Raw genomic sequence first — 27,210 nt, forward strand, 5'->3', positions numbered from 1 at the left:
CCAGGGTCATACTGTTTAGCTGTGGTTCGGTCGTGGGTGGCGCATCATCGCGATTCTGCTGCCAATTAAACAAGTGCAAAAATAGTATATTCGCCAGTTGAACCGAGCAAATAAAATAGTGGCCAGCGACTGGAGTTTGCAAATTTAAACGCGAACAAAGCGAAACGTTGTTGTTGTTGTGTGGCTGTCTCTGGTAAGCAGCGTCGTTCGAGTGCGTGTTTAGTGTTGGTTTGCGTGCCTGTGTATGTGTGTGAGCCTTTTCACCAGAAAAATGTAAAAAAAAAAACAAGAAAAAAAGTGTTGCCAAAGCAGTGAGGCATACAATTTATACAGTTGCATATTGTTTCAAACGAAAATCGCCAAATGCGAAACGCAGAGCTGAAAAACGAATCTGATCTCGGTGTGCGGGGGGTATTCATCTCGCTCTCTTTTTTTTTTCTCCGTCTCACCCTCTCTCTGCTATCACCCTCTGCCTCTCTCTCTTTCCACTGTTCTCGACAAAGTGGAAGTGGAAAAACCAGCGACTACATCAACAAAAGCGTGTGTCTCAAATCTCACAATTGCATCTCGTCATATTTCTCAGTTGCCAAGTTAACTTTTAATTATTGTAAAAACCCCCCGGAAGCTAGGGGAAAAAACAACAAATGTAGATATTTTCCAAAACACAAACAACTACAATCGCAATCCCGACGTGCGACGCCCTTTGGGGAGCCCTTGCATTGGTATTGGTTGGGCTGCTGTCGTTGTATTGGTGCTGCCACCTTGTTCGATTTTTATGTGATATATCTGTTTTATCGCACACTCAAGTTCTTAATAATTTTTGCGACAAGTGTAAACCGTGTATTTTAAAAATGATTTTCCCTCGTATCTCCACCGTATAATCAGCAGCTTGCAATCTCAGCGTTGACGCCCACAAAAACAAACACTTTCCGTGTGGGGTTTTCGATTCAGAGGTAAGTCCAATTCAGATAATTACAAAGCAAACATACACTAAACCGGGAAAATCTACTATCTTGACGCGTGTTTCACGATACCGTTTTTTCCGAATCGACATTCAGGCATTCTAAGAATTTCTCTATGGAACTTGACGGAACAGTATTTTCGATATCTCAAAACGCTATCTACGTTTATTTTGTTATTTCCGTTTGCAAAACGGTCGGACCACATCCAAAATTTATCTTTGATTATTTCGGTTACACTCTGGCTTAGGATCCTTCCCCGGAATTTCAACAAAAAATTATACTCGACGAACCGCGAATTCTTCAGAATTGCCATAAGAAACATGTAGGCTTTTCATTCATTGTCAAAATTATAAGCAGTCCGAATAATGCTTATTGACCAGTTCCTACAACAGCCAAATTTTGTAAAATAAAACAAATACTCTAAAAATGTAAATTACAAACGTTACAAATTGTTAGCTCATTAAGAGCTGATTTTGTTCGATTTGAAGTCAAGCAAAGCTTCGAATTTAAATATGAGTCTTCTGAAAATAAAATTGCCAGATGTGCTTACTCAATCCAAAAACAAATCCAGCGGGACATTTGCGATGAGGCCACATAATACTCGGTCTTTAGCCTGTAATATATGTTCGCTGAACCAGTTGTCTAAAAATAGCGGAGCATCGGGAACGAAGCTCCGAAAGGCTTCGGCTTTCGGCTGGGCCTTCAGAATTTGGTAGTCGGGCTCCACCCCGCCTTGGGCCTTGGCTGGGCGCATCTGAATCTGAGCTACAAACGGGCAATTCAATTTGTCCGGTGGCAGAATTTCAATTTCGCAGCCAAAACGGCTGTCGAGTGCGAAAAATGTTTGCGATAATCAAATCAAATCAGCGCCAATGAGGTTAAACAGGGGAGGGCAACCCTGAATTGCTCTTCTCGTTCACAAATGACTTCGTCTGCTTCTCTAATGAGGATGCATTCAATTAAATTCAAATTTTTCACTTGCATGTGGGCGCAGAACGAGAAATATGGGTAGTTATGCGGTTTAGGTTATCTATATGTCGCCTACTAGAGCAATAGGAAGTGTTTTAACCCATTTATATTAAACTCGTTGAGGTGATAAGTTGTAATATGCAAGTGATACGGGTAGTCACTATATTACCTTAGGTTTGGAGACTTTAATCACCTACCAAATATAATTGTTTTCAATAGTACTATTTCTAGTTTGGTGATCTGTGAACAAAAATTAATCTTTTAGCAATTAAACCTTTTCTGTACTAGTTTTTTTGCCGGAAAAGATTAAGTTTGTGGCTTAATTACTCTTCACTCTAAAGTTCCGAATCGAAAACGAGAACCGCAGTAATGTATACGCAAAACGAACATATTTGCAAAAGAGTTTCGGTATTAATTCACTGTTTTTTCATCTAATGAAGGGGGATTCGAGGCACTTCGAGCAACCCAATTCCCAGGGCTAGTTAGGGAGCAGGAATGGGACGGGGAGTTAGAGAGAGATACTCGCCAGAGCTTGCTGAACCAGTCCGACAACATTTGGCGATTTGAATGTCGCAAAGAAGATGGAAAGCAAGCCAAATAATTCTTCTGGTTCCGGAGTGTATCTACGTATCTTTTGTACCACTACCATGTTTATGGGAAGTCTAATTCGTGCAATTATTTTATACAATCACATCAAGGTAGTGTGGATAAATACCATCTTATGTGTGAACTTACGCATACAACTCACGTCTTCAAGAATTCATATAACTCGCAGCATAACACATAGAATTCGTATAGTTTTTGGCTTTTTGATCTGTGCAATTCAAGTTCAAAGCTCTTTTTCGACAGTCGCTGAAAGAAACTTGAAAAAACATAGACGATATACAGAGAGTGAAAAGAGAATTATAATGTACATATAAAAGAGATACATATTTTTGGCTTCAACTTGCACGAGATTTGCTTTCTTTTCTTTTCATTGTTTTCCTTTCTTTTTTTTTTTGCAATTTTATATGAACATATAAGGAAAACAAGTATTCGGCTTTTTCTTGTGAAATGATAATATAAACCAAAATAAAGTTGGAAATGAGGGGGTGCTGGGTTTGTAAATGGTATTTCGTGTGTACACTTCCCGCAGAGAGGAATTTGATTTTCAAAACAAAGAAAAAGCTTGATCGAATGAAAGAATGCGCATAGTTCTTGAAATGTTAAAAAGTGTGAAACCTTGTGCATGTTTTGCTTACTTGATGTGAATGTTCGTGTATATACCATTTTTGGGTTTATAATTCCCAACTGATACTAGCGAATACAAGTTTTAATCTATGTGTATATCTTAAAGCGCTAGAAAGAGTAGTCTGAAAATGAAAACGCATATTGGGGATTACATTTCTTAGCCTAAGCTCCTACTTATGGTATCTGAATCTGCTCAACTTACTGGATTTTGTTGCCCTACTGCACGCATTCCTTCCGTCCCCTCGTTAACTGCCTTTCCTTATCAGCAGAGCCAGACCCAGTAATCGTCGCCATCATCATCATCAACGCCTCAACGCAACTTGCATCATCTTTGGCTAGCATGTGGAAAAAGTGTTTCCGACTTCCGTATAAATGCTACAATTTTATGCTTTTGCTTTGCACAGCGCTGTGCCTCAAAGGCAAAACAAGTCACTTGCCATTTCCTTGCCACATCACAGAGGACGACAAACCACCCCAAACACACATCAAACTCAAACCCAACCCAAACCCAAAAACAACAGCCAAACAGCAGCTTATTGATTTTCTACAACTTTGTGATGTTTAAACAGCATTTTAGTTCAGTTTGTTTGGCTATCGTGCGCCGTCCACGCGTCAAATGAGCCTTTCCACTCCGAAGTGGGTCTAACCGGATTGGACGGGGGGATGGGATGATCGGGTCTGGAGGACAGCAGCGGGTAACATTCATTCATTCACCTGTGGGCGACACGCCTCGTTCGCTTCCAGGAATCGCTTGTGCCCATGGGACGACAGGTATATCAAGTATATATTCGGAGGTTGACATGCAAATTAAAAAAATGAAAACTTGAAAGGTGTTGTTAGTGGGGGTTGTGTTCGTAGAGTGGAATGGATTCGTTTTTTGGGGGTTTGTTAAAATCAATTATTTGGTTTGTAGGTCAACATTCTTTCCCATTCCCCCTCGTTTTGTTACGTTATGTTGGGTAATCCACCTCAAAGATTACATCATATGTGGTCAAAAAGTCCCTCTTGCTTTTCCTTCTCAAAAGTGGTTCGCTGAACTTTATAAAGAGGCCGCTAAAATCAGACTTTTTACTGCTCACTGCACTCGAGTCCTACACTAATTTGCATATTTGGCAAAGGCTGTATTTACATACACTATTAAAAGTCATTACTCGTAATGCACAGGCATTTAACAGGTAAAATGAAGCGTACATCTTACCATCCCCTTTTCGTTGAACAACCTTGATAAATGGAACTATTAAAGCTCATGATGTTTCCAAGATTTAGTTCAATTGTATGTTCATCTTGGAAATAATTGTCTGTAATATCATTATTTAAATTCAGAAGGTGTGCTAACCACCGAACCATTTTTATGATTGTTTCCATATAAATACTTGCAATGAGTCATTACCGAGAGTACCAATAAATATATCAGAGTGGGTGAGTTCCGCCAGCGATTTTTAACAACATATATGCAATATAAATGCAAATAAAGATAGGAAATGTCAACATATGGAAAAATAGCAAGCAAACAAGATAGCTGAGCGCCGCCTGTTTGCTAATAATAAATATTCCTATAAGGCAGATCAGTAAATTAATCTTACAAAAAATATGCAATCCATTTAAACAATTCCGTCTGACTATAAACTATTAAAACATATAATTTTTATACCTTTTTTCAGTTAGTATCTATTGACTTTTCAAGTTCCATTGTCTGATATCTCCCCTTCCTCTTTTCCACTGACTTATATGTTATTTTAAATTCGAAATACAATCCATTGTTTTTTTTCGTTTTGGTGCCTTTGCACTCGCTAAAATCGAAAACACGTTTCGGTTTTATTTCGGTCTTGCTCTAATTATGTTAAAGTTTTAGGATAAAATATTCATTTCAACTCAAAGTACATTTGCATGTCCAGGTGTTTTTTGTTTTCTCTGTTGTCATGCTTTAAAATTCAAAATTCGTTTGTGCATTTTTATAAGTCAAGGCCGCTCGAGCTCGTTAGTTCGTATTAATTATTTGTTATGGTCTTTAATCTGCTGGGGTCTAGATTTTTTGGACTGTGTGCAATAAAACAATTTATGAGTTTTGTTATCGATGTCGGGAATGCTTTTCACTTTATCGTTTTAAGTCTTTATCAGAGAAAAGGTCATATATTCTTTCAAGGGCGTAGTCGTAGGATATTTTATGAAGAGGGGGGATTTTTAGGGCTTGGGTGATTGGGTACCAGGTAACAAAGAAACATAAATGGTTTTAAATTATATTGTCAATGATATGGAAGTCGGGGGTTATTACCCCCTGCAAATACCTACCTACGCCCCTGAATTCTTTTGAACTTCGAGTTTAGTCTGGTTATTATTATTATTATTTTACTGTCACTGTTTGATTTCAAGCTGTTTGCGCCGGTTATTATTTTTGTGTCCAGACTTATCTTATCTCAACTGAAAACACAGGATCATAAAGGTGTTTTCTTGGAAGAGCTGACTAAATTTTTTAAGTGCAAAATGATATCGATAATATAACCTTGCGATATGTCTTCATAGGAATTGGTAATTATACTTACTTTTCTTGGTATACCTATAAAGATTTATTGATTTATGATAATAGTCAGTGTGGAACATTTTTGAAGGGATGATTCACCATACCATTCTTATATTATCTTAAAATATTTTTATCGAATTTCGGGTAGACTTATTACTGTTAAATGTTTTTTATTAATTAAGCACTTGTTGCCAAGTCGTTACAAGGTTGATTAAGATTACTGTTTTGTGGTTGGCCATTAATGGGCACCTTAATATTAAAGAAAATGGAAGCAAGACTTTTCTCACTCTTTCACTGTGCAATTTCTTGGCATTTCCACATATAACACAGTGCCGTTTTAAGTGTGAGAAAATCTGTTTGGCTTTCTGCCTCAAAACAAGTTCCGTTCGCTTCCCATTATTATATATTTTTCTTAGCTTCTGTTTTTCTGTTTTTTTTTGTGGCAACTATTTAGCGGAGCCCTTTCTGTTTCCTTGTCCATATGTTTTGGAGGTTATTTCATGTCAATTGCTCAATGTTTATTGTACAAGCGTACACTTTGTAGTTTGTGGACAGCTAACAACACTCGCGTAGGTATGTAGTAGTTTGTATCTGATTATGATAATTTTTCCCGTTTGACAAATATTTGAACTTGAATTTTATAAACGTGGTTTACTACTGACGGTTGAATGGACAAGAAAAGCTTAATAAAGCTTACTATCACTAAGACTTCAATATTTAATTCAATGTATTTAATATTTCTGGCCAATAAATTAGCACAAACCACATCTGCTGGAATAGGCCCACAAAAATATGATGCACTTCCATGCATATTTATTTTCAAATTTGTTAATATAATTGGTAAGAATGACGGTAGCACTTTTTATACCCTTGCAAAGGGTATAATGATTTCAGTCAGAGCTCTGGAACGCAGTGAAGAAGACGTTTTCGACCCCATAAAGTATATATATTCCTGATCAGTATCACTGTCCGTCCGTTTCTACGCAAACTAGTCTTTCAGTTAAAAGTCTTATTAAAAGTCTTATTTCTATTGTAAGTAGTATATATGTAAGTCGGAACGATCCGGATCGGATAACCGTATCCTATAGGTCCCATTGAAATGATCCAAAAAATATTTTTTATTAATGTAAAAATATTATAATACCGTTGTTTTTGACATGTTAACTTCTTCTCTTGCAAATATTTGATTCTTTTAATATTTCAGAATCTGAATAACAATTAAAACAAATTGGACGACATATCATAAAGCTGCCATAGTTAATGTCAAAATAATAAAAACACCGTTATATTTCGTTTTCAGTAAACATGTACGGTTGTAAATTAAAATGGAACATTATCTTAAAATTTCTGTAATTAGTTTTAGGTTTTCTAAAAATCGGAATACTCCCACGGGAATGACCTGCAGGGGTATAAAAACTTCGGCGTGCCGAAGCTAGCTTCCTTTTATTTTTCCTCGTTTTAGTAGTAAAACGCAAAAAGCTTGCGAAAGTAAAAACCGGAGCACACCTACATACATGTGAATGCATTGTATTTCTTTTTTGTATCTCTTTCCCCCACAATCCGAACAAAATCGGGGAAATTCCCTACCATAGCCGTTGGCCCCCAAATTCAGTAACGAATTGAAAGGGTGTCCCCATCACACCGGGTCACCTTCCACAAAACCGACGAGTGTGTTTGGGATGCTGTTGCAATTGCCGCTCGACTGCAAGTTGCGATACTATTTTGTTTCATTTTTTTTTTTCACATTTTTAACGGTCATTGTCAGTTGACAATTTCAATTGTCTATCGTGGGAACGTCGCAATTTCCATTTGGCTAAACAAACGAAAATAAAACTAAAACCTAACAAAAGATTTATAAATTAAAACACTTCCGCATTTGGGGATCGTCCGCTTGGTGTTGTTCTATTGAAGGGGGTGATTGAAGTTCTCCATAACTACTTAAAAAGCAGACAAACAACTTTTTTCTTGGGTTTCGAATTTTTTGTGGGTACTCAACATTTTTTCTCTTTAAGATAGAAATCTGAAATAAAGGGGATATCGGTTAGATAAAATATTCGTTATTAAAGGAAAACTACTTAATGGATTGAATATAGTTAGGAAGAAGTCAAAACTTTATTTAATAATGTATAAGTTAATAGCACTTTTTTAATTAATTTTAAAACTGAGACTCCGAAATATAATAAAAGTTTCCTAACTGTATGAATATAATAAATTGTTTCACTTTCACATGCTCGGAGTTTTAATTGCTACTTAGAAGCGCCCGATTTTAGACATACTCCCTCACTAAAACTTTTCAAACTACATCGAGACCCTAGTTTATTTTTTACCCAATAAGCTGCTTCTTTTTTTTGTATTCTCTATTTTCTGGTCATTTGGCTTTGGTTTCGCTTCAAAGACTTACAATTTCATTTGCACTAGTAATAAACATTGGACCCCTTTCAAAGTTGTCATTTGTCCACAAGCATATAATTGTTTTCTTTTATTATTTATCATTTTGAAATTCGCTATACGTTTATTTTCTCCCTCCTTTATCAGATTTTTTCTGTGTCAATTTTTTCAACATCACTTGTTCATATTGATTGGCCTTATTAAATGCAATTGCAAATATTTGCTGACCCAGCTTTTGTTGGTGTACCTTATAATATTTTTTTTATTTATGCATTATGTCGTTTTATTCGAATTCAGTTTAAATTTATGGAAATCGGACCACTATAATGAATAGCTGACATAGCTTTAACTGCTACGGTCTGTTAGGTTACTTTTTTTGTTTTATTTTGGAAACGTATGCAGATCAGGTTCTTAAAATTCCGGGATAGTAACACTTTAATGGAAGTTGTTTAATATTTTTGGGAATCCTAATGTTTACTACCCTTTTGTTCAAATTTTAGTGCTAACTTAAGCTCTCTTTAACACGTTGTGTCAAGTTTAACCTGAAAGCTGAAAAAATATTGTTTTCTTTGTAAGTTAGTGTTATCGTTCAAGGGGCTTACATTACGTCTTTAAATTTATATTTATATTGTCGTGTATGCCATGTGTGTGATCAGGTGTATTTGTAGTTTTTTGTTTTGCGCTTTATCTTTGTTTTCGTCGTTCATTTTCAAGTGCAAGTTAGCGATGGTTTAATAAATAGAAAATGTTTGATAAAGTTCAATGTAACATCCATAATAGACCTTTTTAGCGGTGCCTTGATAAGAACAGTTCTGTTTTCATAGATAGTGGTTTATAATTAAAAGACAAGCCGTTAAATTATGTGCTTTGCTTATCTCCTTCATTAAGTTTACTTTTGGGTTCAAACAATATATAGAATCAATATTATTCCTAAACATATTTAATAACAAAGCAGCAAACCCATTCACTCAGTACCCTGTCATAATATCTTAAAATACACACGGAGGTGGTAACATTCTTAAATATTTGTCGTACTTTTTAATTAGAATATGCCCTTGAACTCAAAGAATAAGAGGTATAATAATAATTTACACAATGACTTTTGCCCGTGCTTAAAAGTGAAATTGGAATATATTATGTACTTCGGTGATATAACTCGACTTAAGTGCTAGGTGTTGAAAGATCAAAGAACCAGGGTCATGAAAGTACATTTTTATGCTAACCTAGTGTAATCTTGGCGGTGGAAGTCTGTTGTCCTTATTTGGACAGCAAAACATTCACATTCTGAAATTTGTAGAAGTATGGAACAATATTTTTTGTATTTTGATTTAGGAATACCTATTTCCGTTCTATATACCCATGAATAATTTGTATTTTGTCTGTTTGAAAATTGTATAACACGTTTTAACTAGCACAATAGTACCCTTTTACCCCACGTAACAGTTATAACTACTACAGAATTTAGTAAATGTTGTTGCCAACTTGTTACGTCAGGTCCGAGCGCATGGCAAATAATGCATTCACAATTGTGTGTCAAGAAAGTCGACTGTAAATCGGTTTAAGTGCCGGTTAGTCTAGCAAAGTCATCTGGACACGAGCTGAGATTAGGCATGTGTGCGGTCGCTTATTCAACGCTCAATGAAACGCTGACCGACCAGTAGTGCCCCTTACCCCTCAGTCGCTTGGAGGCTGCCTCGTGGCACAATTAGAATTTATCGCATTTGGTGTCGTTGCTGTTGTCAAGTTGCGGATTCCACTCGCCGTGGTAATAATATACTATATATAATATAATATACGTAGTACATGTGAGGGGTCTACGTTGTTATGCACGGTACTTGTACTGAGAGTACGGAGTATATTGTTTTCGAGCAAATGTGTGTAACATCGTGTCTCAGGTAGCCTTTCCCACCGAATCCGAATCCATCCAGAATTGTCTGAATTCATAACTGGTGGCAAATTTATGCGAAATTGAAAAACTTTTCTTGTCTGTGTATCTTAATCACAATTGAGTGAACAAAAATAAAATTAAGGTTTAAATAGGGCAGTAGATACTGGGTATCACTGGTTCAGTTGCTTTGTTGCCATCAACACTTGTGGGTGTTTACTTACAAAACGATGTTTTGATCTGTGCAGTTGTTTTGATTAATAATACACAATCGATAATAAACAATCGATTCTTAATGAAGTTTAATAAAAGAAATTTGGTATTGTAAAATGTATAATTAAATATGAACTTTAACAAATTATGACTATAGAAAGATTTGTATCTTTAGTTTACTATTTAGCATATAATCCAATTTCTAACTATAACATGATACAAACTTTTCAGGGAATACCATATACCCTTCTAATCTACGAGGAATTAGTTTAATTATAATTATCTTTATAAGCAGAGACAGCAACAGATAAACTTTTAATAAACATCCCTTTAAACAGGTTTGTTTTTAATAGTTGTTATAAAAAACTCGTAACATTTAAGGTTATAACTTGAATTAAACCATTTTCTCAATGGGGAAATCAAAAAATAAAATGTCGACTATAACTTTTCCTTTTGATCTTGTGAGTCATCTTAAAAAATCTTAAAATATATCACGTTGTTATTGTCTCCTTTACTATTCGAAACAACAAATGAAAAAGATCTAAATTTGGAGTACTTGCTTAAAATGTGTACTCAACTGCTTAAAGCGAAAACAAAAAACGAAAACGGATTGTAATTATATTTTGATCTAATCGCAGGAATTCTGATAAGTTTGAGAAATACGTGTAGATATGCCAAATCAAAAGTATTCAGTTAATTGCGTTTGTATCCAATAGGAGGGAAAGAAGTGGGGATGAGACAGATGTGGAGATGGAAAAAAAAGTTAAAATAAACACATATGTATTTCAAACCTTGCACGCGCTTATTCCAATGCGAGTCATTGACTGTCAGAGCAAATGACTTCATCATCGATGTGCCTGAAGTTAGTAAACAGATACGTGATACACATACAATTAATACACAGCGCTGAAAAACAAGCTCCAGTTTTTTATAAAAGATATATTACTGTTGAAGTTACAAATATTATCCCACTTAAATTTTATTTTAGTTATTACAAGTTACTTGCCCTGTTAAATGCACCTGTTTTAAATCAGAGGCCTCTTCCACATTAACCACAATGATCATTTCTTCTTTATTTCAACTTGTTTTGTTGCCGCAGTTGTCAAGCGTTGGATCACATTACTCATATTACAGTCTACATACGTATATTAACGTATACCTTTTTTAATACACATGTGTTTTCAACACATTGGCGTAAATAACAAAAACAAAGACGATTTTTAAAGGCGACATGATTAAGAAATGTATTGTTAAAACTTTTTGTTGCTTCTTTTTTTTATAAATGTAGGTATGACAAATAAACAGCACCCTGAACCCTAGCTGCCTTAACTTTTGTTTTTTTTTTGCTGTCTATACCAGTTACGCGTAAATAGATCAAAAGTAAGTTGTGCAATTTTCCTTAATGAAGGAAACTTCAACATCCGAGTCGATATAAAAAGCCATGGCAGTCTGACTACCTGATTGCCAATATGTGATATGTGATATAGATCTATTCGGGCTTAAAAACTGAAAAATGTCTGTCTGAAAAAATCATAAATCTTTCAAAAAGATACAAAGCCGAACCAAACAAAGTCCATCCGGGGACTCATATAAGTATATGTCCAATCCTTTTAAGTACACTTCACTCACGTGTGTCCCCGGGCTCGCTTTGAATTCATTATATCCATAACTGTCAGTCGCTTTGGACTGAGAACAGAAGAAGCATTCGGAGAACCATCTCATTAAATTACAGACGTGTTCCGGCGTTTTTGATAGAAATTTAAAAAGAAAATTAAACCAAGAAAAAAAAGAGGGCAGCTTTTCATTTCGCATTTTCAGTCACGTTCGGTGTGGGCAGATAGAAACGGAAATGTATACATAGGTATTTAAAAAACGAATTATTTGTATTCTCTATTAGGAAAAGATTCAGCTCGCTTGGTCTCAGCAAGAATAAAACCAACCACAAGTAGTAGGATACAGCTGAGAATTATAAATATAGATTCAAGATTATTAAATATTTCTACCCTACAAAGTTATTGAAAGTTTTACAGCCATTTCATCAGCCACGGATTTGTTTTAACAACCGTCAAACGACAACAAACAATTGCTATTAGAAAGCCCATGTTGTAATTTACATTTATTACAAGTGTGCTCAATTGAACTTAAGATTAGACTTTTTCCCCTGAACAACTGATAAATTTAGCTGACTGTGCACCCATTGCCCCCGAACTTGGTGAAGGGCTGATAGGCATTCTAAGAGTGACTTTTGTTTTATTTTGTGCTTAATTGTAGACTGGACCTATAATCTGGCACAGCAGATTTGAGTTTAAATGGCTATTGAGGTTATCATAAACGGAACTAGAACGGAAAAAATATTTCGATTTGGAGAGGTTCCTGATACGAAATTGTGGAAGATATTAAAACTAATACATGAAAGACATAAGATCTGTAAAAGCACTGGAAAATAGATAGTTTAACTTTACGTTCCTAATCTTGATTTCCCTAATACTTGTTAATACTTCTGGTATCGTAGTTTTACACGTAATAGAAGTAAATTAAATTTTACTATCTTACTATAGGCTCTTTCGAAGAAAAAATAATAATCCCATTTAGATAGATACTATATCATATACCAGTTCATATGATTCATAAAAAAAACATTATTGAAATTACGTGGGAAGATTAAAATAAATGTTCTCGGTATTAATGGAAATCCTGTTTTTCATGGAAATTCGGAAAAATCTTTTGAGTGGGCTTGCCAAGTAATGGGAAATACCTGCTGTTCTTCCCGCAAAACATAAACAATCATTGTTCACTGAGTACATAGATACATTTTTTGGCAAAATAATGGCAGCCCACGTCATAAATTTGTTCAGCGACAGCAATTAGTTACCAAGCCTTTTCGATGACGTTTTCTCGCAATCTCTATCTATATGTGCATATATATTGGCATGCCGTCACTTGAATGTACCTATTAGATAAGTTTCGTGTGGAACAATAAACATTCGTGGAAACTCACGCCGTGTATTACACTGTGCAACATTCTGATGCAATAGTTGTGAAAGTACATATCGAAAGTAGCCAAATTACATTGGTTCTTTATTCTGTTCTAAGTTAGAACTTCTAACTCGAATCGTAATAAACTTTTTATTTTTCTTCATCAGATGTGATGTGTATTTTCAGAACTCAACATTTTTTGTGTAGCTCAGTGTTGTTTATAATTGTGATACGAATATCGGTTGTTGCAGGTGCAGTTGTACTCGATGCTGATGAGACAATAGATCTCAGTTGTGTGCAAATAAACTCTGATCTCAACATACAGTCTAGGGTCTAGACAATAGTCTAGTCTCATTTATTCACAGATGATACTACCAATATTTTGCATATAACAGAGGCGTACTTTTAATAACAAGTCAAGTCACATCCGGTTCTTCCGTTTCCTATCGGGAATAAGTGTGCCGCATTTTCACATTCCATCAATGAGATCATCACCGAGTCATCATCGAGTTTTAATTGTCCGCTAAAGTTGCGTTCTTTTTTTATATAATCTATACAACTGGGTCTGATATTTTTTCTGTAAAAATGTTTTAATAGTTCTTAATGGTTTTATTGTTCCTGACATTCGGACCTGTCGGTATAGAGTAGACTTTGACATCAATATCAGCGATATGCGATATGTATATGCGATAAGATTCATTTAGGACAATGGGCTTTAAAGGTGTAAGGTGGTAAAGCCTATATTTTTGGAATAAACCTACACAAATCTCTGTTATACGACAGTTTTTTATTCTATGGGTATACATTAAACATTTGTATGATGTAAAGTTACTATAATAATTGTAACTGCTTATTTTCTCCCGTTTCATGCATTTATAACTCCCAAGACCAACATATCAAGCAATGAAAAGTTAAGATCCCCGGTGATCTAAAGAATCATGTCTGTCAACCCTCATGTACTTCCACACTAACTAGAAGACAGTGTACCCACACTTGCAAATGAGAAACGACAAATAGTTAAATCAGAACAAATATGTCTAGGTATATAAGAATAAAGAGATCACAGTTTTCATCGCTACCTCCGACGGCGCGTTTTCTCAAGCTCATAAAGCCTTTGTTTACACCGTGCTTTTTACCGAACGACGGCAGCTGTTTGTGTTTATATTGCTATTGTTCCATACATACGGACTGGGTACACCCAGATAAAACTGGGGTTTCCGATTTTTTCTAGGTGTACATATCTGTATGCATTTTGAACTTGCCAACTTATGTGAGGCGGCCAATTGAGGAACTAGATGAAATAAGAACTATTATTTTCGTATTTTGCTAATTTATTGCATTCACTGCTATACTATATGATTTTTTGTTGCTGCGTCATCGTTAATAAATAGACACCTTGCCCGCTAAATATTTGTGCCTTTGTGTTTGTGGATGATGCAAGGTAAAGGTCAATTGATATTAAATTAGTTGCTTTTGCTATAATAATTTTTTTATTATCCCCAATTTGGGTGTTATTCGGAAATCTGTAGATGGCTCATAAGAAAAATAAATTGATTTGGAATATTTATAAAAATAAAAAGTGCGAGTGCTTGAGGCTTGTATTTTTTAAAATGAGAAAGGAAAATTCACTGGTAATGCTGTTCACAATAATTTTCTTTCCTTATAGGGTCAGAAATGTCTCCTATATAGCCTCGAAAACACCTTAGAAAAATTGTACAACATTATAACAATAATGGTAGTGAGTTTCTATTCAAAACAACTATGCTTGAGATTAATTTTCCATTTGTACTTCACACATTCTCCCAATACGATTACATGTCAAGCGATTTTAACACCTTGGTTGCCTTCTGCTTATTTTACTTCCAGCGGGGATACCACCGGACCTTAACCATTATCTTCTGCCTCCGGCACATGGTCAACAATTAAAATGGCAGTAAAGTAAACAGCCCAAGAAAATAAAACAGAATAAAGGGAGCCAGAACCAATAAAGCTTAAGAGCAAGTTGATAATTTCCAGAATCGCAGAAGACCCATCAATTCAGAGGCCATTTTGAGGCGGTGCTAAACAACCGCTGGGAATTTTCTATCCACTTCGCGGTAGGACGGCGAAAGAACTCGGATTGTTGGTCAGAAATTAATGACACTTCTTGGGCCTAGCCCCCCTGGCATGGCCTTTATGATGAAAAAGAAGAAGTACAAGTTCAATGTTGAAGTGCAGCTGCAGGATTTAGTGGAGGTGGCCCTGGTGAATGAGGTCCTGTTTGCCAAGATACGATTGCTCGATGGAGGATCCTTTCAGGAGTACAGTAGTCGGTGAGATCCCATTAAGTTCTTAAACCCATTGTACCATACCTAATGAAGATATTTGGTTATTTTTAGCGAGGATGTGCGCAATCATCGAGTGGAATGGAACCGCAGCTTCGAGTTTCCCTGCAAGATGAGTGCGAATGCCTCGACCGGCGTTTTGGATCCCTGCCACCTGCGTATTTCGATACGCAAAGAAATGAAGGGCGGTCGAAGTTACTATAAGCTGGGTTTCATCGACCTCAATCTTGCCGAATTCGCCGGCGCCGGTCTCACCTCCCGTCGATTCCTCCTCGAGGGCTACGACTCGAGACATCGCCTGGACAACTCCATGCTGCGGGTGAGCATTAAGATGCACATGCTCAGCGGTGATATTCTCTTCAAGGCGTAAGTAAATCAATGAAACACTAGATATTACTTACTAATTTAATGGCTTTCGACAGACCCACACCCAACCTGAAGAGCAAGCAGAGCAAACCCTCGATGGATGATTTGTCCAATGCCGCCACAGGAGTTGGCTTGCAAACTCCGACGGCCACCGCGATGCCCAGCATTGGCAGCGGCAGCGGAGGATCGGCCATACCCTTGGGTGGAAGTGGAGCCACCTTGGGTGGGGTTCCCAGCAATCAGTCGCTGCCCGGCACGCGGCCCGTATCCACTACAAAGGAGGAGGGTGAGTAACTGAACTCAATTCCTAGTTTTTCAGATTGTTATTAGAAGGGTTAGTTTAACATAGGGTTTGAACAAGGGTTTTCTCGATTGATGATAAGGAAACATGCCTTTAAAATGTAGAGTATTAGCATTGTTTTCTAAATAGTTCGTGCAGTTAATTGTATTTTGTTTTAACGGTTGTCAGTGAAAGAGAATTTAATTACCTATAAAAATGAGCTATCATAAATCGTGTATACGAACTAATAGAAATGGCAAAATTTTAAGGGGTAGAAGACATTAAAGCAGCAGTCGCCATCTTCCTGGTCTCTGCCGCCACACATCGAAAAAGCATTTCGTGAAAATTACCCACAAAAATGAAAGACAAAGTCATTGTATTGCGTGCCGCATTGTATTGCGTAACCTCTGTTTTAAAGCTTTCAGTCCTTGAATTCCCCATCCATCCCAGTTCCCGAAAAGGAATATCGTGTTCTTTTATATCTTTCGAAATATTTAGAAATTGGGAAAGCCGTTTTTTGATAATCTTAGGAATAGTGTGAGTAAAGGCATAGAACACAAAAAACGCATGAATAAAATAAAAAAATATCTTTTTCTCTAACTAATAGAAAGTTCAAGTGATGAACATTTTCCTGTAACCACAAATTTTTACTATCATTTTTATTTTAGCAATACTGGCAGATATCGATAACCAGGCCTTGATAGCGGCTATTGTGACGGACTCCGGGCTGTCGGAGTCCTCGGAATCGGGAGTAACGCTGACCACGGATAATCTTCAGCAACATGCGGCAGCCTCAGCTGCCAATGCCATTACTCCTGTGACCCAGCCGCAACCGGGACTGGGAATCATTGGCAGCAATAACTACGGAACCACAGGAGGTGTAATCGCTTTTTCTGGAGGCGGCAACGCCACCCTCATAGAAATGGGTCATTCAAGAAATTCCAGTAATACTAGTCAAGTGAGTTCCCCGGGGCGAGGTACCTGAAATGAAAAATACCTAATGTTCTTTGCTTCTCCCAAATCAGATGTCAAAAGGTTCGGGTTATAGTAGTTTTTCGCACAGTCAACATTCAAGGCAAAGTTCCGAGGGTGATTCGGGACATGCTAGGTAAGTCGAGCACATAGATTTCTTTAATTCTTATATTCTGTAAAAAGTTTTGACTTATTTTCTTGTAATATTAATTTTGACATATTTTGCCAAGATTCGTGTAAGCGAGAACTACATACTTTAAATAACAAATTGCTATACTATAATGCTCAAATCTCTACATGCGTTATATATGCTAAAGCATTACCAACATAATTAAGTTGTGTCTAAAATCCTAACACAAAAACACTAAACAACACATTAATACACCGCGCGACCAGTATGTCCTAACTTGAGAAATGTAATCACTGCTTGTCTTCAACTATACTAATTGAATATTTGATCAAATACTTTAACAACCAAATACTTATACACTCACAATGAAAACTCTTTAAGTTAGAACTGATAAAACTTTTGTTACTATGCTTATTTTATTTTTTAAAATTATGTATTTTTAAAATAGTTTATGTTACATCTATGTCATTGTATTTCATTGATATTATTATTTTACTTCCAAAGCATTACTGTATTATGGTCCATTTATTATCTTTAGCTAAAAACATATTTTTAATGATTTTTTATTTAAGAACATGAAGATAAAATTTTCCATAAATATTAAACAATGAGGGGATGGTTTTGAAAATATATTTCAATGTCAGGATGAACTAAAGCCTTTTAGCCAAGTAATAATGGTTGGATTTTTCAGTTATTTATATATGTAATGCTAATTTTTGTTCATATTGAAATGCACCTGCTGGGCGGATACTAAACAGAAATATTAGCCAAGTTTAAGGTCGACCGACGGCAAGTGCAGGATCGCGGTCACTTATAATCCCATGTTCCCATGAACAGATTGACTATATGCATGTTGGCTGCAATTCAAAAATGCATGCTGGCAGGGATTACAGGGGGTACATTTCTGTGGGCGGCGGGGGACACTATTATAAATGGTTGGGACCTGTTTAAATATGAATCCGATGACTTCATCAACAAACTGGCGTCATGAGGCGTGCGCAATGGTCTTTTGCCCTTGCCGCCTCTGTTGGAAGTTTCGTTTTTTAAGGTCAATTCTGTCTTTGACTTTTGGCCTTTTTATGATTGTGTAAAAGCTTGCATGAACGGAGCTCAGGAAAGTAATTGGTTATGTCTAGGTCATTTGAATTCCTAAAAAAACACCACTAAAATATAACATTATAAAGCAATGGTTTAAGCGGGATATAAGGTCACAAATACTAAAACTCAATGTCTTGGTTTTTAATTGGTTCTGTTATATATGGTCTTACGGTAGCTTTTATATTTTATGTTAGTTTAATTATCTCACACATTCTATGTTTACGTATTACTAATTTATTGCTAAAATTTTTAAAATTATTTTTGTTTTCTTTCTTTCTTAAACTAAAATTATGTTTTGTATATAACAAATGGGGTATATGGCCAACTAACCAACTGCCAAACAAATTCTCCAATAACACCAATTAAAATCAATTTCAATAAACGACTGTGCCTGCGTATCAAATGTATACCAAACAAACTACAGTCGTTTTAGAAAATCCGTTTCTCTACTTAATAGACTCAATCAGAGAGCAATTAATGCCATGAAATTGAACATACCACACGGTCGACATCATCACGGGTCACAAAAGGGTCAAGAGCAGCAGCAACCTCTCAGTGTGCCAGTGGTGCCCAAAACCCATAATGTTCACACGCACCTTAGTCTCAGCACCACAGTTGAATATGTGAGTGAGGAGCAGCTCTACCAGACTCCAAACGCCACCATGAGCACCTCGGGAACGTTGGCCTTCGAGGAGTTCCGCACCCCGATGGCAGAACTTGGAGCTCCTCTGTTCCACCCGCTGTCAGCTACTCCCAGCTCCACCTATCGCAGTGCAGGATCTCCCTCCCATGCCACGCAGTACTACGATAGTGGAGAGGCGAGCGACACGGATGAGTACCTGAACGAGGATTCGGCGGACAATGACTCGGGCCTGGAGGAGAACTACCATACGCCCCGGGTGGCCAAGATAAAGTCGATGGAGAATCTCTCCATCCTGGAGATGGAATTTCACAAGGCATCCATGGAGCTGGACCGCAACTCACCGCGTCGCCTAAAGCAGCTGGCCGAACATGCTCAGATACCCAAGATGAAGTCTCTGAACAATCTGTGTTTCGACGAGTATGCAGAGCAAGCTGTTCGCGAGGAGTTCCAGCGCATGCATGAACAGTCGCTGGAGGAGAGGGTGCGCTTTCAGCAGTACCATCAGTTGCGCAAGAACTCCACCACATCGAATGGGTCGGCGGCGAAGTTGTATGTTAAGCATCTGAGCAGCCACCAGAATCATAATCACATCAAAGTGGGCAACGCTAAGTTCATCGGTCAGGATGGCAACGAGAGTCCACAGTCAGTTCATTATCCCATTCAGAAGATGCGATCGATGGGCACCATACCGGATATTGTGAGCGATCGCATTGAGCCGGACCCTTTCCTCACTCCAACCACCGAACGTAAGCCGAATTTCCCGCGTCTCGTCCAGTCGGCGGAGAAGCCGGTGCTGAGCACCAGCTATGTGAATCGACTGCTCACCTACGACGTGGTGGACTCGCCGGCAGAGCCGTTTACCAATTCGGTGTCATTCATGTCACGTACGCCCTTCCAGCGACCCTATCGACGCAATATGCAGCATGGCACCTCCTCAACGCCCCTGGCCACTCAGGAATCCTTCGTCGTGCGGCCACATTCCACGAATGCTGCCTACGAGCTAATGAGGTGCGTCGCGTTATCATTACCAACCAAGTCAAACCAAAAAAAAAAACTCCCTGAAGGTTCCCATAGTCAATTCAATACATAGAACTAGAAAGCGGAGGGTTACTCGTTACTCGTTGAAACGTTCTCGTTACTAGTTGAAACGTTCTCATTACTGGTTTACTGTGTTCCTAAATGTTTATAGCTTAAGACTCCGCTTTCGCGACATAGTCATAGAGTTAGTCCTGGTCCTTGGTATTGGTCCACTACCCCACACTGCCGTTATCGTTTCCATTTAACATTATCACCGTTTTTTCGTTACTCGTTTGTTTGCCCTTTGTTTTCTTTCTGTTCCAGTTTGTACTAATCATTTGTGGTTTTTTATTGAGTACGTTGGTTACAGTACCTTTTAAAGATATATGTAAGCTGGTTATAAAGGTTGGTTCGTAATCGCAAAAAAAGATTGTACAGTACTTAAATGGAGCAAGATTTTACGACTACCTTTTTTACTTACATCACATAACATTAATGATCTAATCAAACCACCCTAATCCCTAATAGGTGTAGATTAATTATAGTATTAAAATGGTCGTTCATATCAAAAAGCTTAGAGGGACTAATCAAGCTTAAGCCTGCGTTGCCTGCGGATCATGCAGGCTAAAACTTTTTACAAAGTTTTGACTAATGCCAAAGTTATGCAAAAATTCTATGAAAGATAATATGGGATACGATTTAATTATTACTTTCTTATCGTCACGCCTTCTTGGTTTAAAATTCTTCGTTGCAAAAGATTTTTTTGAAAGTTGGTAAAACATACAGGAAAAATAATCGCCCATAAATTTTAGTTTACCTCTGTTAATCGAAGTTAGGCGTAAAAAAGAGCTAGTTCCTTAGGGTGGACAGTCGAACAGGCGATTTGTTGGACGGACATGCCTGATCAAGAATATCTGTATATACTACTTTCTTCAACTCGTTACTTATTTTTAATAGTTATAGATTTAAAACTTTTTTAAAAATATCGATAAGTTTAATGATAAATGTTTAGCTGGACTATTCAAAACATTTATATTTGATTGGCAGTTTTAGTTTTTACTCGGATCGAGTTCGTTGATATTGGCCGCGTTAACCAAAACATCTTGATCCCTGCTGGATCTTTTGTTATTCCTTAAAATTGTGTTTACAAATGTTGTGTGCAATGACGTAATTCCTGTGAAAAATTCAATTGGTTAATGAGAACTCTTATAAAAAATTTATTATTTTTAAAACGGCGCAGCGTTATACCTTATAATTTATCACTGATGACGTTCTAGTAGGCATTTTTGAAAAGTGCAAATCCAATTCTAGTTTTTCAGCTCTGTTCCTATCTATGTAGTTTCAAAAATGATTCAAAAAGACAGCTAGACTTAACTTCGCTTTATACATTTTCTGTATAAGTATTTCGTAGCCCTAAAAATCATATCATTATTTTAAATAAGTTTTCTCTAAAATAGTGGATCTTTTTCATATTCCTTTTTGATTGAGGCATCCGATTGCTTTGTTTATCTTATGAACAAATGGATATGTTTTTAAATTTTGGTTTAAACCTGGGGAGACACAAAAATCTTTTACATACATTAATACAGCTTCCAACCATCAGTTGGAAGAGACTTCTGTGTCACTCCGGTATGACTTGTTGACACAGCCGCGAAAACATTTATTCCCACATTACACATACATGATTACATAGATTACCAATCTCAAACGCTTTTATCATATATAAATCGCATAGAATAAAATCATTCGCTTCTTATTAAAAGTATAGAGAAACATAGAAAAGTACCAAATTTATTGGCTTTTTATTTTCCATTTATTTGTGTTAAAATATTTTGAAAGTTTTTATTTATTATCCGTGTCTATATGATATGTTTGTGATGTTCTGTGTCTAAAACCAATATTCGCATTTAACGACGCGTTCATTCAGAAGCTTTAGTGGAGTCCCTCGTCGACTATTCGACGGCAATGGGAGCACCAACAGCGGCAACATGGGTGCAGTCAGCAGCAGCACCAACAGGCAGCAGCAGCAGCAGCAGGCGGGTGTGGCAGCCACCAATTGTTATATGGCGGGATCCAATTCACCGCCATGCGGAACACTGGCCAGTATACACTCGAACCACTCGGCCTCCTCCTCGAATGGCAGCAACAGCAACAGCAGCAGCAGCGGAGCAGTGATTACCTTCCAGTGTAATTCAGGATGTGGTCAGGACACAGTGGATGGCCACACCGCCGCTTCCACACCGCAGCAAACGCAGCAACAGCAGATGCAGTCAGTGGGATCGCCGAATGGCCATGGCAGCAGTCCCCGCTTGGGCAATGTCATGTCCGGGGATGCCCTTAGCTCGATGGCCGCCAGTCCGACGGACGCCTGCAGCATCCGCTCCAACCCATCGGCCGCCTCGCTGCTCCTCTCCACGTCGGCAGCTGCCGCAGAGGCTTCCGCCCTGGCCTCGGCCACCACTGTGTCCGTTTCGGGAGCCACCCTCTCGCCGCTGGCCACCACCCAAATCATTCGCCGCCCTAGCATCACCATGATGTGGGTTGACTTTAAGTTCACACATTGGTTTCTAGTTTTTTACTTACTGACTTGCGTAATTTTGTGTTTTTAATTGTAATGTACAATTATTTTCAAATGTCTAGAAATCAGCACATTTTCACTCTCTGCTCAAATCATATCGAATTTTAATAATTTTAATTCGAAATTATTTCCACAAAAAGAGGAGAGTAACTTGAGCTGCATTTTCTACTGCCAGCCCTAGCTATAAGTTTAATTTGTTATAAAATAATTATATCTATCAAAAATATGTTTGGTGTATTATGTATGTTTATTAATTATTGAATTGAATGAATTTTAAAAAATTTTATTCATTTTATTTTAAAAGTTTAAAAATCTGGACAATTTTATTTTATAAAACTACGTTTGTATATTTATTAAAATCAAATTTTTTATTATTTTTTTTGTAATTTAATCATGGGTAATATTTGCACAAACCGTAAATCACCATACTCTCATTGCATAAATGAAAATGCACAGTATTTGTTTGGAATGGTACTCAAAAGTTCCCAAACTTATTGTATTGTTCTGCCTCGTTATTGCCTGCGTTTCTGTTGTCTTGTTTCTCTTGCAATTGCTAAGCGCGCCCAAAAGTTTTATTCATATTATTGCACTTCTACATCATATACTGTTAAGTAATCAAATAAGCACATGTGTTAAAAGTTTGTTAACAACCATGTAAAATTTTCTCATTTCTCTCCTTCAGGAATCCCAGTTCCGGTTCGTTAGTTATAAGTGAAACAGGATCTCTAGATCGGACGAAAAGTAGCGGTGAGAAGCGCAAAAAGGGTGCGCTTGATGATGGGCCACGCGTTTCGGACAGAGTGGAGGAGACACGGGTCAATCCGGACTCGTTAATTGATGAGATTTTGAAGGACACCAAGCTGGATCAGCTGGAGGAGTCCGCAGAAAGTGAGTAGCTTGATGCACATGACTAGGATGTATCTATTAACCCATTTCTCTTGTCTAGCCTCTGGACTTCAGCTGTACATAGCCCGTGACGGAACCGCCTCCCTGGGTGGACACGAGGTCAAGTCAAGCGTCCGAGCGGGTGCCCTAAAACAGGTGGTCATGCAGGATAGGAGATAGTAGTGTCCGGGACTCACAACTGTTTTTTAAAATGAATTAGAAGACTTACTGATCGAGTAAAAAAAAACAGAATGAGTATCGAACTAATCGAAATAGTTTAGGTAATGCAAAACATTGTTTACTTGCAAACTAAAGTGAGAATACAAATACGCTATATATGAGTATATAAATGTATGTCATGTCGAAACTACACTACTATGAATGTAATTAACTAGCTATACTTATATATGATCATAAACAAATATGCATGTATTTTATAGATATGTTAAAAGGGTAACAATCGGACAATATTGCCGTCAACTCGTTCTCTATTAACATGTCTATGTGTTTTTTGGCAAGTGTTGTGGATCAGGTAAACAACCGCTGAGAATTAGGAAAACCAAAAATGAACTTCGTAAAACTGCACTTTATATACATATGCATAAAAAGTAAATCACAAAAATAATATAGATGAGAAATGTTTTAATTCTAATTTCTAAAATTATGATTTCGATTTTTGCTTCCATCAATATGTCCAGCCTCAGGCATTAAAATATATATTCAGAAAACTAATCGAAACAAAATGCAAATTTGCTACACAACCTGAATTACAACGGGTTCTGCTACACATGATGTTATATGCCATAACAAGTGCAAAGCTTCAAAATTGTAATCCCGCATTGTAATAGTCATCGAGATATAGCGCATCAATCAAAAAACTAAATAAGTTAATAATCAGCTAAAATAGTTTTACATTTACAATTCAGCCTGTAATTTGCATTTTGCTTTTGATAATATAACTACACATACTTTTATTGCTACTCACAAAGAACTTTATTTTATTAACGTCATACATACTATCCATCGTTGTACATTGCTAACTGGTATTCTTAGCTCGTAGTTATTATTTTATACTTCCGAGAACCGATAACGCGAATTGTGAAAATAATGCACTAATCGTTTCAGCGTTTTGATGTAAAGAATATATTTCGTTTATTATTTTGTGTATCCAACGCTTCAAATTAAAATCAAAAAATGAAAATAGTTATTAGCTATAGCTTATGTTAATAATGTCTGTGTAAAATTGCTTTAGTTATTTTTCGATAATTTGTAAAAAGAGGAGAACTCGAAAACCTCCATATTAGTTTTATAAATTGTACATGCAAAAAACAAAAATAAAAACAAGATCCATGGTTGATAATTGTCAAGTAATTCGAGTTGGCCAAATGCTGTTGTGAAGAAACAGATTTATTTTCAAGACTACCTTAGCTTTCGAAAAAGGTATTATTAAAAAATTCGTATTTTATTTTTATGAGTAATTTGACTTTATCCTTACATAAACATCTGGCAAGAAATCTTTGATTAATTAATAACAATTGGCCAACTCAATTGACAAATTTGTGAAGATTTTTGTGCTGAAGTTAAACAAGTTTTAAATACGAAACAGAAAAAAAAGATGTGTGCAAAATTCAATTACCAATAAACAACGTTACTACAGTTTAAGATATGAAAAACATTTATTTCAAAGGGGATCCTTAACAAAACGAAGGTAGGTTCCGTTATGGGCAGTAAGAACAAAGGCTTTGGGATCGAATTTCATTTCCGGCAAGGTCCTCTCGCAGAGCTCCACCCGAAAGTTTTTAAGAATGTGCAGCAGTCCAACTTTAATCTCCAACTGACCCAGCAGCGTTCCAATGCATCCTCTTGGACCTGCTCCAAAAGGTAAATACGTCATTGGATGATGCTGTTGGCGTTGCTCGGCTGAAAATCGTTCTGGATCGAAGACTTTGGGGCTTGGCCAGTACTGAAATCGGTGCATTTACAGACTATTGTTATTATTATAGATTAAATGCTTATCAAACCTGAGGATTTCGATGGAGTCCCAATACAGATATGTAGACAGGCGTGCCTGCATGCAATTTGAAAGGTGATCCATTGTTCCACGATGAGAGATCATAGCCATCGCGGGAATTGCAGCATCGGTCTAAGAATGCTGTGGGCGGATAAAGTCTCAAAACTTCATCCACTACCTGCCGCAGGTACTCCAATCCACAGACGGATTCGCAGCTCAGATGCGGACCATGGCTAGAATGTATGGCGTCGTGAATCTCCGTCCGCAATCTGCGCTGAATCGTTGGAGTTTTGGCCAGCTCGTACAGGGCAAAGGTTATGGTGGATGACGAGGTATCGAAGCCTGCCAAGAGCAGAAAAGAAGCCTGGGCCACAAAGAAATCCGGCCGATGAATTATGCTTTCCGCTGGCTCTGTACGCTTTAACTGCAGAAATATGTCGATCAAATCGTGCCGCTTTTCTCCACTTTCTTCGCGTTTGGCAAGAACGTAATCCATGGACTTGCGCATAAAACGTTCATACTCTTCAGAGTAAAGATGAGTGCGAACCCGGCGTGATAATCGTGGGAAAAAGAACATTGTGAAAAGATGTAACAGCCTCTTCGGCCTGGGATCGTTGACCTCAACGCACATACGACGAAACTCTGCATCTGGATTCTGCAGACTGTGTGCCTCTATGCCGAAAGCCAATGATGCAATGATGTCCGTAGTGAACAGGGCACACAATTGCTTGACCTCCAGCTCCATACTATCTCTCCCCTCTAGCTTCTCGTCCATATGTTCCTCCAGTTTCTTTCCAATGTTATCCAGAAGACCGTACATTTGACGCACCTTTCCCACAGCAAAGAAGGGGGCAAAGATTTTATGCGTCTCGCGCCAAAATTCATATTTCGAAAAGAATAGATTCTGGGACCCCATTGTATCGCCTATGGGGTCTGTGGTCTCAAAACGGCTTGAGAACTGGGAGAAGTCTTCGACCATTATACGCTTGATCAGAGCCGGATCCCGAAGAAGTAGAGCATGATTGTGCAGCACATGGATTCCCACGAAAGCGCGGCCGGCTGCTTCCTTGCTCTCGTACAACTCTCGGAACTGATCGCCAAAGCAGCAGGCTCCTCGCAAAAGGTCCCACACATTTCCCACAAATGCAGTAGCCGGTACGAAGGGTACGCCCAAACGGTGCCAGTACCAGAAATGATGACGTTGCCACAGCCAAACGGAGATCAGTGCAAGTAGCAATCCACCGGTAGCGACCACGGGCAGCTGAACGAGGACTCCAAAAGCCACAATAATAAAAAATATAGCAATAAACATGATTACGTGAAGACTGTCTGACCACAACTGCAGTCGGTTTCACAGAGGTACTATATAGACGAGCTTAATTGATTGTACATCGCTATCTGCCCGACACATATACAACTGCAAGCCAAGTAATACGATCACATTTTCACTCTCTTAACGATTTAAAGAGTACACAAAATACATTAAATTTACCTACATATGTGTAATTGTTAATGCTTACACCGAATACTAGATATATGACTTATCTATTTACCCTCAAGTGTTCCTGTCATTCTCTCCGAAATATTAACTGGAGGTACATTGATTGGGACACGAGTGGTTTTTGGTCTTCCTTTTGGTCATGAGCTCTCAAAACTAAAAGCTCACCAAACTTTTAAAACTTTTCCCTTTATAAACAGTTACTTGAAAATTACAAAAGGGAGTATGGTACTGAAAAGTAATATATAAAGTATACCAATATGTTAG

General features: G+C 37.5%; 2 protein-coding genes across 9 annotated transcripts; one reads left to right on the forward strand and one right to left on the reverse strand.

The window, feature by feature from the left end:
• LOC108017481 (early estrogen-induced gene 1 protein) lies at nucleotides 1–25,096 on the forward strand. Of its 8 annotated transcripts, XM_017084586.4 has the most exons (11): nucleotides 1–193; nucleotides 889–953; nucleotides 15,008–15,453; nucleotides 15,520–15,831; nucleotides 15,888–16,117; nucleotides 16,780–17,069; nucleotides 17,137–17,219; nucleotides 18,736–19,962; nucleotides 21,899–22,507; nucleotides 23,232–23,437; nucleotides 23,496–25,096. In XM_017084586.4, the coding sequence occupies exons 3-11, from the start codon at nucleotides 15,278–15,280 to the stop codon at nucleotides 23,612–23,614; spliced, it is 3,252 nt and encodes a 1,083-aa protein (XP_016940075.3). In that variant the 5' UTR covers nucleotides 1–193; nucleotides 889–953; nucleotides 15,008–15,277; the 3' UTR covers nucleotides 23,615–25,096. The 8 variants fall into 8 exon arrangements, with proteins under 8 accessions (XP_016940075.3, XP_016940025.3, XP_016940017.3 ...); XM_017084536.4 differs by lacking the exon at nucleotides 21,899–22,507 and having other exon boundaries at nucleotides 3–193; nucleotides 886–953; XM_017084528.4 differs by lacking the exon at nucleotides 21,899–22,507 and having other exon boundaries at nucleotides 3–193.
• Nucleotides 25,087–26,877, reverse strand: Cyp6t1 (Cytochrome P450 6t1). Its single transcript, XM_017084599.4, has 2 exons — nucleotides 25,456–26,877; nucleotides 25,087–25,397 (listed from the first exon to the last, which is right to left on the reverse strand). The coding sequence occupies exons 1-2, from the start codon at nucleotides 26,755–26,757 to the stop codon at nucleotides 25,116–25,118; spliced, it is 1,584 nt and encodes a 527-aa protein (XP_016940088.3). The 5' UTR covers nucleotides 26,758–26,877; the 3' UTR covers nucleotides 25,087–25,115.
• Nucleotides 26,878–27,210: the final 333 nt, after the last annotated feature.

Source organism: Drosophila suzukii, chromosome 2L (genome assembly GCF_043229965.1).
Source record: "Drosophila suzukii chromosome 2L, CBGP_Dsuzu_IsoJpt1.0, whole genome shotgun sequence".
Lineage (NCBI taxonomy): Eukaryota > Metazoa > Arthropoda > Insecta > Diptera > Drosophilidae > Drosophila > Drosophila suzukii.

Excerpts from the sequence above, each read along its gene's own strand:
- LOC108017481 (XM_017084586.4), top strand. The coding sequence starts at position 15,278 with ATGACACTTCTTGGGCCTAGCCCCCCTGGCATGGCCTTTATGATGAAA. Across the intron at positions 17,070-17,136 it reads ATTCCAGTAATACTAGTCAA|ATGTCAAAAGGTTCGGGTTA; the intron begins GTGAGTTCCCCG and ends CTCCCAAATCAG. Across the intron at positions 17,220-18,735 it reads GGTGATTCGGGACATGCTAG|TCGTTTTAGAAAATCCGTTT; the intron begins GTAAGTCGAGCA and ends AACAAACTACAG.
- Cyp6t1 (XM_017084599.4), bottom strand. The coding sequence starts at position 26,757 with ATGTTTATTGCTATATTTTTTATTATTGTGGCTTTTGGAGTCCTCGTT. Across the intron at positions 25,398-25,455 it reads GACTCCATCGAAATCCTCAG|TACTGGCCAAGCCCCAAAGT; the intron begins GTTTGATAAGCA and ends CACCGATTTCAG.